Consider the following 17,646-nt stretch of genomic DNA (forward strand, 5'->3'; position numbering starts at 1 on the left):
TTCCGTCTCAAGGCACACAGATACACCTGCCCACGGGTGCCTAGGGGGACGGGGGACAAAGAAAAGGGGCCAACGGTGGGGGGCGGGGAAGCTCTTGGCCCGGGGCCAGTCGTCAGCCAGACACTCACCTGGCTGCCTTCCCTACTCCACCTGCCACCCAGAAGAGCAGAAGCGGGAGAGCCAGAGCCCAGGGCTGCAGCATCTTCGCGGGGTCCTCCTTCTTCCGTGCCTCCTGCTGCGCCGCCTCGGGAGGGCGTGGAACCCCAGGCGCCCCGGGGCCACTGCCTCCGCTGCCCTCGGCTGCTCCGGGCCTCGGCTCCTCCCGGGGCTCGGTCCTCGCCGGCGGGGAGGGGACGCCGGGCAACTGCGGCGGGGGCGCTCGCTGCCCGGGAGAGGCTAGGGGCGCCCGGGAGAGGCGCACTGCAGCTCCTCTCCGGTGCGGGAGGGAGGGCGGGACGGGCTGTGCATAAGTGGAACCGCCTCCAGCACCACCCGCCGTCCTTCCCTCTCTCACAGACACACTTCTTCCTTACTTTCTGTGCTTTCATTCTTTGCGAGGTTTTCTTCCCAGATGGCAAATCACTGGCGGCTAGACCTGGAAGGTCACCAGGTTCTGGGCGACCCCTTCAGCTGACAAGTGATCTCTCCTGCTCATTTGCAACAGCTTTCCTGACCTGGGGGCCGCCAGAGGATATTGTAATATAATAACCAATGCAGAAACCATGATAGAAACACCAGTGCTATGTGAGCTCAGAGAATCCACGTGGGTATTTAGAGGTTCTCTGTTTTGACAACTTGTTATAATAGAATGAATGACTGGTCCCTCCTGCACCCCGTCCCTGAACCCACACCCTGCAGCTTCACGATGGGCAGAGCCTCTGGTCCCACACTTTGGCTTTGGACGTGGCTGTGTGACTTGCTTTGACTAATGGCATAAGGACCAGTTCCAAGCCTAGATGTTAAGACCTGGGCCTCTATTATGGTGCTGAGAAGACCATGCCCCAGCCAGCCTCTTGACTCAAAGAGAATGAGGATCAGGGGGAACAGAGCTACTTGGTCAGCTGCAGACCTGTAGCAAGCCTAGTGTATACTAGCCAACCCGCAGATGCATGAATAAACTCAGTCACGGTCAGCAGCACCAGCCAAGCTACTGAGGCTTATTGGGATAATTTGTTACATAGCAGTAACAAACAGTCTGATACACCTGTGACTTGCCATCAGAAATAAAATGAAGAATATAAAGAGGAGATTTGTCTTGACTGTAAGCTTGACTCCTGGTTACATAATGGGTATATACTTTAATTTTAGGCAGTGAAATATGCGAAATGGGGATATGGCAGATGCCTGATTCAAACCATGGACATCTGTACTGGAGTAAGCCATGCTCCACTGGATCTTCTGTTTTATGGATGAAGACATCTTAATGGACTCAGTATCCTTGGTTAGTAACCATTTAAGCCTTGAACTGTTCATAGCTAATAGTGACAAGCATTATCCTAAACACTTTACACACATCTTACTGAACACTCACAACTGTGTAGGTTAGGGTAAATAGCTCCCTCATGTTTGAAGCATCCAACTGAGAGGCAGAGAGGTGAAATGACTTGCCCCAGTTCACAAAGCTAACAAGTATAGCACCAGGATTGGAGACCAGCAGGCATCTCCCCCCTGGGCTGTGCCACTACTATACTGACCCCTGTTTTCCATCTTCTGACTCCTTGGTGACTTCAGATGTCAGTGAGTCTCATGAACAAGGTAATAAGATGATCTCTTCAAGGCCATTACTAAAACCCTTTGAAATCTTCATATCATAATGAGCTCTATCAACCAAAAATATCAAAATTGAATGGAAAGAATATAAAGGTATGAATGGTATACCTACCTATGAATGAATGGTATCTTAAAGCAAATGCAAGATTAAATTTGTCTAAGTGTGGGTTTTCCCACAAGCAGATGCTAAGGCAAGGATTTGAGCAGAAGTAGATTGCTGTACCGGAGAAGGCAATGGCAATCCACTCCAGTGTTCTTGCCCTGAGAATCCCAGGGATAGTGGAGCCTGGTGGGCTGCCGTGTATGGGTCACACAGGGTTGGACACGACTGAAGCGACTTAGCAGCAGCAGCAGCAGCAGCAGATTGCTCCACAGGGACACAAAACAGTAGTAGGGGAGTGAGGGAGTGAATCAGGAAGGGAGGAAAACAATAGCAGGAATGTATCAAGTTATCACAGGGCCACTGAAGCATCAGGCTGCCAGCATCAGCCAGAGCCAGCCTAGATTGTGCATCGCCACGGGATCTCACACAACAGGCAAGGGAGCTAGGGTATTTAGACACCATCTGAATTCAGAGATTGCCTAAAGGGCAATGCCTTCTAGCAGGGCACTGATTGCAAGTCTTCTGCTTGCTGAGCTGAGGGCAGAGAAAGCTGAGGGTAGAGAGCTGAGCCAAAGAAAGCCCTTAGTCCTGTAGATGCCAACTGGTGAAGTCCTATTGAAATGTTAAGGCCGGAGTCATGTGGGCAAGGCCCCACAGTGACTGTGACCTAAAGTCTAGAAATTGAATTGAACTGAGACTTAAGTTTTTACCCATGCCACTTCTCCCCACACATTCAGACCCAAATAACTCCCTCCTCCAAAATCACCATTCTTCAAAAAAGTCCTACTAGAAAATAACAAGCCTCCCACCTGCTTAGCCCTGCGTTATCAAGGGTCAGAATTACATCTCGCATAACATTTGTCTGTCACTTTCTAGCTTTAGTTTCAGCATTTTGATGCGGTTTCTGCTTTGTTTTTTTCCGAGGTGACTTTTGTTTAATTAAAGGAGGTGACGAACATGACAAGGGGAACATGAAAGGGGAAACTTTCAGAGGAAGTCAAACACTCCTCCGCCAATGCACCCATTATTTCCTGGGGAGAGCTATCGATGAGGGCATGGTCAGGAAACGTGAGGAACAGAGAAGGAAAGCTGGAAATGATGTGCAGCCAGGTGAGAAGATGCAGGACACAAACCGCCACTTAGAGGCAGGTGTTTATAATAACCACACCGGCAGGGCTGACTTTGAGGAGAACTGCTCTTTAGACGGCCCTACTGCATTCTACAAAGGAAAAGCAATCTTTGATCAGAATCATAAAATCACCCGCCCTTTTTACAGGAATACTTATTTTTTCCCAATGTATTTCCACTTAGCCCCCTGCATGGCACAGGAGTGATGGGGTATTTTTGTGCTTGCTGAATATATACACATAACACACACATAAAGCTTTCAACCCTTATGATCTGCCTGGGGTTGCGATCTAGAAGTTATACTGAAATATCAACACCAGAAGTAAAGCACTGTTGCATGAAAAGGCAGGGTGGGAGGGTGTCCAAGCCAGAGTTTTCAAACTTTAATATCAATACAAATTACCTGGGGGGGGGGGGGTCTCTAGTTAAAATGTTCCCAGGTGGCGCTAGTGGCAAAGATCCTGCCTGCATGCAGACGATGCAAGAGAAATAGGTTCAGTCCCTGGTCCGGGAAGATCCCCTGGAGGAGGCCATGGCAACCCACTCCCATATTCTTGCCTGGAGAATCCCATGGACAGAGGAGCCTGGCAGGGGTCGCAGAGTCGGACACAACTGAAGCGACTTAGCACGCACTTGTGAAAATGCAGGTTCTGTCTGTGTGGCTCTGGAATGAGGGCTGAGTCTTGATTACAAAAAGGAACCCAAGTGGTGCCCAGGCAGTTTGCTGAGAGCAACTTAGGGCAGTGAGGGTCTAGAGACCACCTGGCCCAGTAGCTCTCAAGTTCAGCTGCATATTGGGATCATCTGGGAAACTGAAACTACTGAGGCCTGTGTCCCATGCAAGGCGAGTCTACTGTCTGGACTATGGCTTGGGCATGGGGACAGTTGGAAACTCCTTGGGTGGTTCTACTGGAGAACCAAGATTGAGATCCATTGATCTGGACCAGCTCTGATATCTTACAGATGGAAAAACTCCATGTGTGAAGCACCTTGCCTGAGGCCGCACCCAGGATGAGTTCATGTCCCTGAGTTTCCATCACATCAGCCCTCCCCTTCAAACTTCACAACATTTTCTCCATCACCAGTCCTACCGAAGAAGAAAATGGCATGGCTTCTTCACCTTCTCCATCAGTTGTACCCCAGCAACATGGTCTAGAAATGGATGTCTTTTCCTAGTCTCTTCCTTTTCATCTCTGCTTGTTCCATGAAATGGGGCAGTGAAGAAGTAAGTGTTAGACTCAATGCAGACACTGTTAAATTCTGCAGGGGAAAGTGTGTCTTTAGGGACCCATTGCTTTCCTTCATCCCGTGCCTCTCAAGGAATCTGTTCTTGGGGATTTAAGGTTGAAAAAGAAATTCCAAACAACTTCAGTTGTCTTTCCTTTTCTCCTTTCCCACCTCACAGCCTCTATCCTTCCCTTTCAATTCCTACCCTCTGTCCTTACTCAAACATTTACCTGAGTGCCACATTGCTCAGTCGTGTCCGACTCTCTGCAACCCCATGGCTGTAGCATACCAGACTCCTCCGTCCATGAAATTTTCCAGGCAAGAATACTGGAGTGAGTTGCCATTCCCTTCTCCAGGGGATCTCCCCGACCCAGAGATTGAACCAGGGTCTCCTGCATTGTAGGCAGACGCTTTACCATCTGAGCCACTAGGGAAGTCCATAAAACATTTACCTGGAAGCTACAAAATGCCAGGCCCTGGTATTTATTGTCCACTAAGTGAGGACACTTGGTGGACATGGGTACACAGATGGTCCCTGGTTACTTTTACTCCATGGTGACATGGGCTGGATAACCAGCAATATAAGGACATATGATCTTTAACAGTAGGACTCTCACCTCTTAGGAAGCAGGAAAAAATGAAGGTAAGATTAAAAGAGGGAAAAAAACCCATCATGATCCATTTTCTCCTCAAATTTTGCCAACTTCCCATTTGAGATTTGGGGAAGAGAAAGTAATTGATATTTGTGGAGTGATTCTGACATGTAAACATTTTAGGCCTCCCTGATAGCTCAGTTGATAAAGAACCCGCCTGTAATGTGGGAGACCTGGCTTCGACCCCTGGGTTGGGAAAATCCCCTGGAGAAGTGAAAGTCTACCCTCTCCAGTATTCTGGCCTGGAGAATTCCATGGACTGCATAGTCCTTAGGGTTGCAGAGTCGGACACAACTGAGTGACTTTCACTTTCAAACATTTTAGAGATAGTAACTGTTTACTCCTAACAATATTGATATAAAGTAGACATCACTACACAATTTTACATCAATGGGAGGTTTAGAGCAGACAAAATGTTATGTTAAGATCACTTATCAACATAACAGAAGGAACATGGTTTTGAAGTTAGATCTCACTGAAGATTAATTTTGCCACCAGATTTCATTCTTCATGACATGGGGTGGTGGTGGTGGGGAAGGGGGCAGGGATCAGCTCACCACCAGCAACAGTGAATCATGTTGTATGTGGAGGGGAGGGGAGTATGTTCTAGTGAGGAGCGATAGGAGTTTCTTCAGATTTTTCAGTGAGTCTATGATCCTTTAAACGTGGTTACCATATAGAAAAATCCCCTTGTTGTCTGCATGTGAGCTCCCTTGACTTTTACCAAATTCATGTTTCCAACTTAAGGCATTCAATCATCAGGGGCTTTTCTGTCTTTACTGGGGGAAGGTATGGCTTGAGTTCATCCTGAGCACTTCCTTCCTGTCCCAAGTGTAAACATCTTTTGCTATTTTCTTGTTCACAATTGAATGTAATAATAACTTGGCCTACACCTACCAGACTTGTCTATTTACTTTTTCCTATGTAAACGCTATAGAATGATTTCTGAGAGCTAAAGCCAGGAAACTCAGTTTAGATAGCCTTAAGAGTAAAGGCTTTTACTCAAAGTCACTCCAACTTGATTTGGGAAAGTTGGGTTGAGAAATATTCTGTGAACTCTAAGATTAGAACTACATTTGTGACCTTTTTTTAAAAAAAGATAAAAATAGTAAAATTTGTTAAAACAAAAAATTTTTAAAACATGTTTACCTCTCTATTTTCAAAAAGTTCTCATACATGGTTTACAGATTTATTCATTCTTTTAACAAACATTTGATGTCTTCTGGCCATCACGGACTGGACAGTGTTTGGTTGAGGTATAAAGATGGCTAAGACATAATCCCTACCCCTAGGTGACAGAAATGTAAATATACTATTAGAATAAATAGCCTAAGTCTTAAAGAAGTACTTTAGGGTGCTGTGGACATAAAAAAAAGTGAAAGTCACTCAGTCTTGTCTGACTCTTTGCAATGCCATAGACTATACAGTCCATGGAATTCTCCAGGCCAGAATACGGGAGTGGGTAGCCTTTCCCTTCTTCAGGGGATCTTCCCAACCCAAGGATTGAACCTAGGTCTTCCTCATTGCAGGCTGATTCTTTACCAGCTGAGCCACAAGGAAAGCCTGCAGAAATAAAAAAGGGAAGAGATGAATTCTTTGTGTTCTCTACATGCAAATGTTTGTCCCTGTTTGACTCCCTGCATTTATGAATCATCTTATAAAATGATTTTTAAATGGCAAGATTTCTAGAAAATAGAAAACCCTGACAACTGTATTCATTCAGAAAATAACTTGCCCCAAACCCACTGTCCTGACTCACAGGAGTTCTGCTATTCTTGAGTGAGGCACTATTTGGTTAAAAAAAAAAAAAAAAAAGAGGAAGAAGAAAAAAAAAAAAAAAAAAACCCAGAACTGGAATTGAGAAGAATCAGAATTTAGTGCCAAGTTCAATCCAGTCTGCCTATTTGAATCTCATTTTCTACATCTATATCATGCTTGCAAAGGATTCTGGGGGCTTCCCAGGTGGCTTGCTGCTGCTGCTAAGGTGCTTCAGTCGTGTCTGCCTCTGTGCAACCCCATAGACGGCAGCCCACTAGTCTCCTCTGTCCCTGAAATTCTCCAGGCAAGAACACTGGAGTGGGGTGCCATTGCCGTCTCCATCCGAGGTGGCTTAGACAGTAAAGAATCTGCCTACAATGCAGGAGATGCAGGTTTGATCCCTGGGTCAGGAAGATCCCCTGAAGAAGGAAATGGCAACGCACTCCAGTATTCTTGCCTGGAAAATTTCATGGACAGAGGAACCTGGCAGGCTATGGTCCAAGGGGTCAGAAAAGAGTTGGACATGAGTGACTGAGCAACTAAACAACAACAAAAGAGTTCTGGACCCTTCACTGTCTTTCTCCAAAGTTGCCTGATTCAAGCACTTTGTTTGGGAGGAGGGTGGGAAAAAATCATCTATGTCCCCAAAGACCATATTTGAAATGGCAAAGTTGGGTTAACTTCAGCAAAGGAAACTTGATCTCAAGAATCAATGGATAGACAAATGAGTGGATTTTGTTTTCTTCTGTTGTGGTTAAGATCCATCCAGCTTTGCTTCTAGAGTTTATTCCACATCCTGTGAGAGCTGTTACATGTACATATTAATTTGTTGAGTATCCATTTGGGGCCAGGAACAATGCCTGGGGTTGGTGATATAAAGTTCAGGATGTCTAGCATTAACTGACATTAGTGCCCCCAGTCATCATGCTTACCTTTAAAGCCACTGTGAATTTTCAAAACACCCTCATGAAAGTGGTACTGTCCTGGTGAGAACCACTGGCCTAGCATGCTGACGAGCTTCATGAGCCTGGCTGAAGGGTTTGGATTTCATCCTATGGACTCTGGGAGCCATTGAGGGACTTTAAACAGGGACTAACATGATACATTGGAGAAGGCAATGGCACCCCACTCCAGGACTCTTGCCTGGAAAATCCGATGGATGGAGGAGCCTGGTGGGCTACAGTCCATGGGGTCACTAAGAGCCCAACACGACTGAGCGACTTCACTTTCACTTTTCACTTTCATGCATTGGAGAAGGAGATGGCAACCCACTCCAGTGTTCTTGCCTGGAGAATCCCAGGGATGAGGGAGCCTAGTGGGCTGCCATCTATGGAGTCACACAGGGTTGGACATGCCTGAAGCGACTTAGCAGCAGCAGCAGCAGCAACATGATACATGCCAACATCTGTTGGATCATCGAAAAAGCAAGAGAGGTCCAGAAACACATCTACTTGTGCTTTATTGACTATGCCAAAGGCTTGGACTGTGTGCATCACAACAAACTGTGGAAAATTCTTAAAGAGATGGGAATACCAGACCGACCACCTGACCTGCCTCCTGAGAAATCTGAATGCAGGTCAGGAAGCAAGAGTTAGAACTAGACATGGAACAACAGACTGGTTCCAATTTGGGAAAGGAGTACATCAAGGCTGTATATTGTCACCTGCTTATTTAACTTATATGGAGAGTACATCATGAGAAATGCTGGGCTGGATGAAGCACAAGCTGGAATCAAGATTGCCGGGAGAAATATCAATAACCTCAGATATGCAGATGATGCCACATTTATGGCAGAAAGCAAAGAAGAACTAAAGAGCCTCTTGATGAAAGTGAAAGAGGAGAGTGAAAAAGTTGGCTTAAAACTCAACATTCAGAAAACCAAAATCATGGCATCTGGTCCCATCACTTCATGGCAAATAGATGGGGAAACAATAGAAACAGTGGCAGACTTTATTTTTTGGGCTCCAAAATCACTGCAGATGGTGACTGCAGCCATTAAATTAAAAGACACTTGCTCCTTGGAAAAGTTATGACCAACCTAGACAGCATATTAAAAAGCAGCAACATCACTTTGCCAACAAAGACATTACACTGCCAAGTCAAGGCTATGGTTTTTCCAGTAGTCATGTATCGATGTGAGAGTTGGACTATAAAGAAAGCTGAGCACCAAAGAATTGATGCTTTTGAACTGTGGTGTTAGAGAAGACTCTTGAGAGTCCCTTGGACTGCAAGGAGATCCAACCAGTCCATCCTAAAGGAGATCAGTCCTGAATATTCATTGGAAGGCCTGATGCTGAAGCTGAAATTCCAATACTTTGGCCACCTGATCAAAGAACTGACTCATTGGAAAAGACCCTGATGCTGGGAAAGATTGAAGGTGGGAGAAGGGGATGCAGATGAGATGGTTGGATGGTATCATATGTTTGAGTAAACACCAGGAGCTGGTGATGGACAGGAAGGCCTGGTGTGCTGCAGTCCGTAGGGTCACAAAGAGTTGGACACGACTGAGTGACTGAACTGAACTGAACATGATACATGATCAGATACGTGTGTTTAAGGGCACCAAGGCTTCTGAATCCATTAATTGCCAAAGGCTTCTTACTGTGAACACCTGCAACTCTTTGAGAGTTTCTTAGTTACTGACAGCAGCCCAAAACCATTGACGGATAGGGAGTTGGTGAGTCAATACCCCAGCCACCTCACCCCTTGTTTGGGAAAACTGAGTCATACCGCACATCCTCCCTTAGTGATCCCCAGTGGGAATGATGTCCAGAGGCCCAGAGAGGAAACAGGCTTCGTAACTTACTCTCCCGTGGCTTCCTTCTTTTCCTTGTCTCACTTTCCCCTCCCTTGCCAGTGTTTCCAGGAATCACCTTCCAAATACCTGCTGGCATTCACCTTCTTGCCTCCAGGGAAACCCCAAACAAGACATTTATATATTCTGGTAGAAACAATTTCCACTCTAACTTTGAATTACGTCTTATGGCAGTTTTGGAAGCAGAATCTCCTTTCAATTCCATCTAGCATAAATTCTATTGTATGTGTGAGCTCTGAGGTTCCCCAAGGCCAATTTGAGAAGAGTGGGGTGTTTTGCCCTTCTTTAGATGGAGAAGTGGTCATTTTTGTATGACCCATTCATTTATTCTAGTCTGATTATAACCAAGGGGATAAAACCCATGAGTCTAATCCTAAACTCATTGTTTGGTCACACACCTTTCATTTAGTGAACTTGTAAGAATGTGGTATTTTCTCTATGGTATAAAATTAGTATGGTGTGAAAATGAAGAAAATACATCTTACAAATTTTGTTTTCAGTGCAACAAAGTACACTATAAATTCCCTAAATGACAGATTTATGACATACGTGAATTCTAGTATTTCCTTCTTTTGTCAAACGCATGGTACTTCTTGTATGCCAGGGACATGAATTTATGTAATGAGAAGCATATGGTATAAACACAATATGACAACTATTATGTATTTCTTTGATAAACAGAAAAAGAATATGTAATTTTTTTGATGCTAACTACTCCTCAGATTGTAAAAATAAGCTATCCCATGTTTACTACTAGGCTCCATTAAGATGACTTAATTACTAAAACATTTCAGATGACTGCATATTCTCAAGAATTAACAATACAATATATCTGATGGAAATATGTGACTGTGCCTAGAGTTTACTGTTGAAAAGTCTATGTTGTTTGCTTTCAGTCAATAAAGGTTTGCATGGCACAGATCCATGGGACAAAGCAGGAAATAAGAGAAAATTCCTGCTCTTGCAGCTTCTTTATAATGAGGGAAAGCAGGCAATTAACAATTAGATAAAAGCAAACCAAAACCAACAATACCTTAAAAAGATCATACACCATGATCAAGCTGGATTTATTCCAAGGTCACAAGGATAGCTCAACATAGGCAAATCAATCAGTGTGATATACAACATCAACAAAAGACAGAAACCACAAGATCATCTCAACAGGAATAGGAAAAGCATTTGACAATATTCATTCATGATTAAAAACTCTCCAAATGGGTAGAGCGGGACCGTTTTTTAACATAATAAAAGTCATTTACTACAAACTCACAGCCAATGTAATATTCAATAGTAAAAAGCTGTAAGCCTTCTCACTAAATTCAGAAATAAGACAAGGATGCCCACTCTCACCACTTCTATTTAACATAGGATTAGAAGTCCTAGCCACAGCAGTCAGACAAATCTCTAGGAATAAATTTAACCAAGGAGGTACAAGACCTACATTCTTAAGACTTAAAAGCATTGATGAAAAAAACTGATGATTTCAAGAAATAGAAGGTTAGCCCATGCTCTTCGAATGGAGGAATTAAAATTATTAAAATGGCCATACTACCCAAAGCAATCTATAGATTTAATGCAATTCCTATCAAAATATCCATGACTAAAACAAATAATCCTAAAATTTATATGGAACCAAAAAAGATCCCAAATTGCCAAAGCAATCTTGATAAAAAAGGACAATGCTGAAGATATGACCCTCCCAGACTTCAGACAATACTACAAAGCTACAGTAATCAAAACAGCATGGTACTGCCACTAAAAGAGACACATATATTCATGGAACAGAATGGAACAGAGTGGAGAGCCTAGAAATAAACTGACACGCCTACAGGCAATCTACAACAAAAGAGGCAAGAATATACGATGGAGAAAAGACAGTCTATTCAACAAGTGGTGCCGGGAGAACTGGACAGCTACATAAAATAATGAAATTAGAACATTTTCTCACATCATATACAAAAATAAACACAAAATGATTTAAAGACCTAACTGACCTGAAACCATAAAACTCTGAGAACAGAACATCAGTGAAACACTCTCTGACATGAATCGTAGCAATATTATCTTGTGTAAGTCTACTAAGGCAAAAGAAATAAAAATAAATGGGGCCTCATTAAACTTTTGCACAGCAAAAGTAACCATCAATGAAATGAAAAGACAACCTATAGATTGGGAGAAAATATTTGCAAATGATGAGACTGACAAGGGGTTCAGTTCAGTTCAGTTCAGTCGCTCAGTCGTGTCCGACTCTGTGACCCCATGAATCACAGCACGCCAGGCCTCCTTGTCCATCACCATCTCCCGGAGTTCACTCAGATTCACGTCCATCGAGTCCGTGATGCCATCCAGCCATCTCATCCTGGGTCGTCCCCTTCTCCTACTGCCCCCAATCTCTCCCAGCATCAGAGTCTTTTCCAATGAGTCAACTCTTTGCATGAGGTTTCCAAAGTACTGAAGCTTCAGCTTTAGCATCATTCCTTCCAAAGAAATCCCAGGGTTGATCTCCTTCAGAATGGACTGGTTGGATCTCCTTGTAGTCCAAGGGACTCTCAAGAGTCTTCTCCAACACCACAGTTCAAATGCATCAATTCTTCAGTGCTCAGCCTTCTTCACAGTCCAACTCTCACATCCATACATGACCACAGGAAAAACCATAGCCTTGATTAGAGGGACTTTAGTCGGCAAAGTAATGTCTCTGCTTTTGAATATACTATCTAGGTTGGTCATAACTTTTCTTCCAAGGAGTAAGCGTCTTTTAATTTCATGGCCACAGTCACAATCTGCAGTGATTTTGGAGCCCAGAAAACTAAATTGTGTCACTGTTTCCACTGTTTCCCCATCTATTTTCCATGAAGTGATGGGATCGGATGCCATGATCTTTGTTTTCTGAATGTGGAGCTTTAAGCCAACTTTTTCATTCTCCTCTTTCACTTTCATCAGGAGGCTTTTTAGCTCCTCTTCACTTTCTGCCATAAGGGTGGTGTCATGTGCATATCGGAGGTTATTGATATTTCTCCTGGCAATCTTGATTCCAGCTTGTGTTTCTTCCAATCCAGTGTTTCTCATGATGTACTCTGCATATAAGTTAAATAAGCAGGGTGACAATATACAGCCTTGATGCACTGCTTTTCCTATTTGGAACCAGTCTGTTGTTCCATGTCCAGTTCTAACTGTTGCTTCCTGACCTGCATAAAGATTTCTCAAGAGGCAGGTCAGGTGGTCTGGTATTCCCATCTCTTTCAGAATTTTCCACAGCTTATTGTGATCCACACAGTCAAAGGCCTTGGCATAGTCAATAAAGCAGAAATAGATGTTTTTCTGGAACTCTCTTGCTTTTTCCATGATCCAGCAGATGTTGGCAATTTGATCTCTAATTCCTCTGCCTTTTCTAAAACCAGCTTGAACATCAGGGAGTTCACGGTTCACGTATTGCTGAAGTCTGGCTTGGAGAATTTTGAGCATTACTTTACTAGCATGTGAGATGAGTGCAATGGTGTGGTAGTTTGAGCATTCTTTGGCATTGCATTTCTTTGGGATTGGAATGAAAACTGACCTTTTCCAGTCCTGTGGCCACTGCTGAGTTTTCCAAACTTGCTGGCATATTAATATATGAAATATACAAACAGTTCATATAACTCAATATCAAAAAACCCAAACAACTCAGTCAATATAGGAAGAAGACCTAAATAGACATTTCAGCAAAGAAGGCATACAGATGGCCAACAGGGATGTGAAAAGATTCTCAATATTGTTCATTTAGCGAAATGCAAATCAAACCATAATGAAGTATCAACTCACACCCATCAGAATGGCTATCATCAAAAAGCCCACAAATAAAAAATGTTGGAGAAGATGTGGAAAAAGGGAACCCTCCTATACTACACTATTGGTAGGAATGAAAATTTGGCATAGCCACTATTCCAGTCACTGTCTGGAAAGCAGTATGAAAGTTCTTAAAAAACCAAAAATAGAGCACCATATGATTCAGCAATACAACTCCTGGGTATATATCCAGAAAAGATAAAAACACTAATTTGAAAACATACATGCCCCCCAATATACATAACAGCATTATTTAAAATAGCCAAGGCATGGAAACAACCCAAGTGACCATCAACAGACAATGAGATTTAGAAGACACATATACATATATATGCTTCCCAGGTGACCCTAGTGGTAAAAATTCCACCAATGTAAGAGACTTAAGAGACCCAAGTGCAGTCCTTGGGTCAGGAAGATCCCCTAGGAGGAGGGCATGGCAACTCACTCCAGTATTCTTGCCCGGAGAACCCCATGGACAGAAGAGCCTGGAGGGCTACAGTCCATAGGGTTGCATAGAGCTGGACATCACTGAAGAAACTTAGCACACATGCAGGGTATATATATATATATATATATATATATATATATATATATATATATGTTTGTGTGTGTATATACACACAATGGAATACTACTCAGCCATAAAAAAGAACGAAATACTGCCATTTGCAATGTGGCTGGACCTAGAGAATACTATGCTTAGTGAAATAAGTTGGACAGAGAAAACACAAATACCGTATGATAGTATCTATATGTGGACTCTGGAGGATAACATGAATGTATATGCAAAGCAGACACAGACTCACAGAATATAGAAAACAAGCTTGCGGTTACCAAAGAGGAGAGAGAAGGGGAGGAGCGACAACTTTGGTATATGGGATTAACAGATGCAAAATACATACATACCTAAGCAACAAGCATATACTGTGAAGCATGGGGAATTATACCCATTACCCTGTAACAACCTATAGTGAAATATAATCTAACAAAATACTGAATCACTTTGCTCTATACCAGAAGCTAATACAACACTATAAATCAAATAAACTTCATTAAAAAACTATAAAAATTTAAAACCATGTACATAAATGCACAAGTAATATAACGTGCTTTTAGGTGTAGAAAAAAATTTTAAATAATCTGGACATCTTGTTACTACCTAGGCCCTCTCTTGATTTGGCTTTATAAATCACAGGAAAACAAAATTGGAGATTTTAGTCAAGTCATTTACTTGTGTCTGGCTTTACATGTCATTTATTTAAAGTGCAACTGCTTTTTAAAGCCTATCTTTCAGGACTTCCCTGGTGGCCCAGTGGTTAAGATTCTGCCCTTCCAATGCTGGAGTGCTGAATTTGATCCCCGGGCAAGGAACTAAGACCAGCACATGCTGCATGGTGTGGGGGAAAAAAAAACCAACCTGTCTTTCAAAGTAACATTTTAATTAAGATTTTTTAAAATAACAAAACATTCATTTGGTCTCATTTGGAGACATGGAGAGGGATATTAATCACAGCATGTGTATTTTTCAAATGTGACTTTGGACCTCATGCAAAATAGCTGTTGAAAGCTTAATATTACTAAGTCCCAACTGGTCATGGATAATTCAACATCAGGAAATGCAGAGAAATAATAAAAGTGCAAACTTCAGCAATAAAGCAGCACAAGACTTCCTACTTCTCAAATAAAATCAAATGCCTTTAGAATTCAGTTCAGTTCAGTCGCAAAGTCATGTCCAACTCTTTGCGACCCCATGAACTGCAGCACACCAGGCCTCCCTGTCCAACACCAACCCCCAGAGCCCACCCAAACTCATGTCCATTGAGTCGGTGACACCATCCAACCATCTCATCCTCTGTCATCCCCTTCTCCTCCTGCCCTCAATCTTTCCCAGCATCAGGGTCTTTTCCAATGAGTCAGCTCTTCGCATCAGGTGCCCAAAGTATTGGAGTTTCAACTTCAACATCAGACGCTCCAATGAACACCCAGGACTGATCTCCTTTAGGATGGACTGGTTGGATCTCCTTGCAGCCCAAGGGACTCTCAAGAGTCTTCTCCAACACCACAGTTCAAAAGCATCAATTCTTCGGTGCTCAGCTTTCTTTATAGTCCAGCTCTCACATCCATACATGACCACTGGAAAAACCATAGCTTTGACTAGACAGACTTTTGTTGGGAAAGTAACGTCTCTGCTCTTGAATATGCTATCTAGGTTGGCCATACCTTTCCTTCCAAGGAGTAAGCGTCTTTTAATTTCATGGCTTCAGTCACCATCTGCAGTGATTTTGGAGCCCAGCTGTGTTATATTATGAGCTTTGCTTCCACTTTGGGGAGCTAACTTAAGAATCTTCTTTTCTCTGTTCTTAATGAATTGAACCACAGACGTGACCAAACCTGCAAATAAGTGTCACCTGGATGTCAACAATACTGCTGAAATACAGTCCAGCTCCAGTGTCCTTACCCTGAATGTGACATGATCTGTTTTCTTGTAATGAGAGCATCACAAGCATGTAATTCTGAGATCAAATATGGCTGGACTTTCAAGACTTACAAATCAAGTGATCTGTCTCAAGCTGCTACTAATTCTTGGGGAAAGTGAATCGTTTGATCATGGTATTTCTTCACCAGTTTTGATGGTCAATGAGAACACTCTTAGATGCTTGACATTGAGAAAGCTTGTGCTCTGATTTGAGTGTAAGTGCAAATACATGTGAGACACTGTCACTGAAGGAGGTGACAAGTCTGCTGTGCTGTGCTGTGCTTACTTGCTTCAGTTGTGTGACCTATGGACTGGGGCCCGCCAGGCTTCTCTGTCCATGGGATTCTCCAGACAAGAACACTGGAGTGGGTTGCCATGCCCTCCTCCAGGGGATCTTCCCAACCTAGGAACTGAACTCGTATCTCCTGTGTCTCCTGCATTGCAGGCAGGTTCTTTACCTGAGTCACCTGGGAAGTTCCCCAAGTTTGCTATCCATGGTTGAATCTCTTCTTGTGCTTTTCCCTTTCTGTCCTACTCAAACTGATGCAAGGCCAGCTGGAAGTTCTGGTTTCCACTCTTATTCATAAAGGCATGGACATGATAAATAATGAATTCTAAGACAAATTTTGGAAAATAAACTTCTACAGAAGTAGACTCCATTTTACCTGATTATCCTCCATCTTTATTTTGACTTTATGACATAAAATTTCAGAGCTAGATGGCACCTTGTGCATGATCTGGATCACTTCCACAAATATGGAACTGAGGTTAAAGCCCCACTTCTTACTAACTGTATCACAAGGGATGCATTGGTTTTTTTTCTTAATTTTCTTAACTGTGAAACAGGAAGAAGCTACTTTGCAGAGTCATTGAGAAGTTACATGAGTTGATATAAACTCAGCCCTTAGAACGGGCTTCCCTGGTGGCTCAGTGGTAAGGAATCTGCCTTCAATGCAGAAGTTGCAGGAGACACAAGTTCGAACCCTGGGTGGGAAGATCCTGTGGAGGAGGGCATGGCAACCCTCTTCAATATTCTTGCCTGGAGAATCCCAGGGACAGAGGAGCCTGGCGGGCAACAGTCTATAGGGTCACAAAGAGTCAGACACAACTGAAGCAACTTAGCACTCACACACAGCCCTTGGAATGGTGCCTGGCATGGGGCAAGCACCCACTAAGTGTAAGATGACATTGGGGTTGGAAAGGTTTTTTTATGAGATGGATCCAAGGACCGCAACTAGAGAAAGGCAGCCAGGACTTCTGATTCCCAGCCCAAAGTTCTTTCCATTATACCACACTATAAAGCTAACATTGGTTTTGGAGTTTGGGGCTTAAATATTGTTGATTAGTATACCAAAGAGACTGTATATTGTCACCCTGCTTATTTAACTTATATGGAGAGTACATCATGAGAAATGCTGGACTGGATGAAGAACAAGCTGGAATCAAGACTGCCAGGAGAAATAGCAATAACCTCAGATATGCAGATGACACCACACTTATGGCAGAAAGCAAAGAACTAAAGAGCCTCTTGATGAAAGTGAAAGAGGAGAATGAAAAAGTTGGCTTACAATGCAACATTCAGAAAACTAAGATCATGGCATCTGGTCCCATCATTTCATGGCAAATAGATGGAGAAACAGTGGAAACAGTGACAGACTTTATTATCTTGGGCTCCAAAATCACTGCAGATGGTGATTGCAGCCATGAAATTAAAAGACATTTACTCCTTGGAAGAAAATCTATGCCCAACCTAGACAGCATAATAAGAAACAGAGACATTACTTTGCCAACAAAAGTCCATCTAGTCAAAGCTATGGTTTTTCCAGTAGTCATGTATGGATGTGAGAGTTGGACTATAACGAAAGCTGAGTGCCAAAGAATTGATGTTTTTGAA

The 17,646-nt window shown here is 43.1% G+C and overlaps 1 protein-coding gene across 1 annotated transcript in view; it reads right to left on the bottom strand.

Annotated features, from left to right (window-relative positions):
• The window catches only part of LOC138930150 (epidermal growth factor-like protein 6), a 53,239-nt gene extending 52,737 nt beyond the window's left edge, over positions 1 to 502 (bottom strand). Inside the window, exon 1 of the mRNA XM_070289778.1 lies at positions 129 to 502. Within this exon, the coding sequence (XP_070145879.1) occupies positions 129 to 202 (74 nt within the window). The 5' untranslated portion in view covers positions 203 to 502. The remainder of the gene's footprint in view (positions 1 to 128) is intronic.
• Between the last annotated feature and the right edge of the window lie 17,144 nt (positions 503 to 17,646).

This window comes from Ovis canadensis, chromosome X (genome assembly GCF_042477335.2).
Source record: "Ovis canadensis isolate MfBH-ARS-UI-01 breed Bighorn chromosome X, ARS-UI_OviCan_v2, whole genome shotgun sequence".
In the NCBI taxonomy this organism is placed as follows: domain Eukaryota; kingdom Metazoa; phylum Chordata; class Mammalia; order Artiodactyla; family Bovidae; genus Ovis; species Ovis canadensis.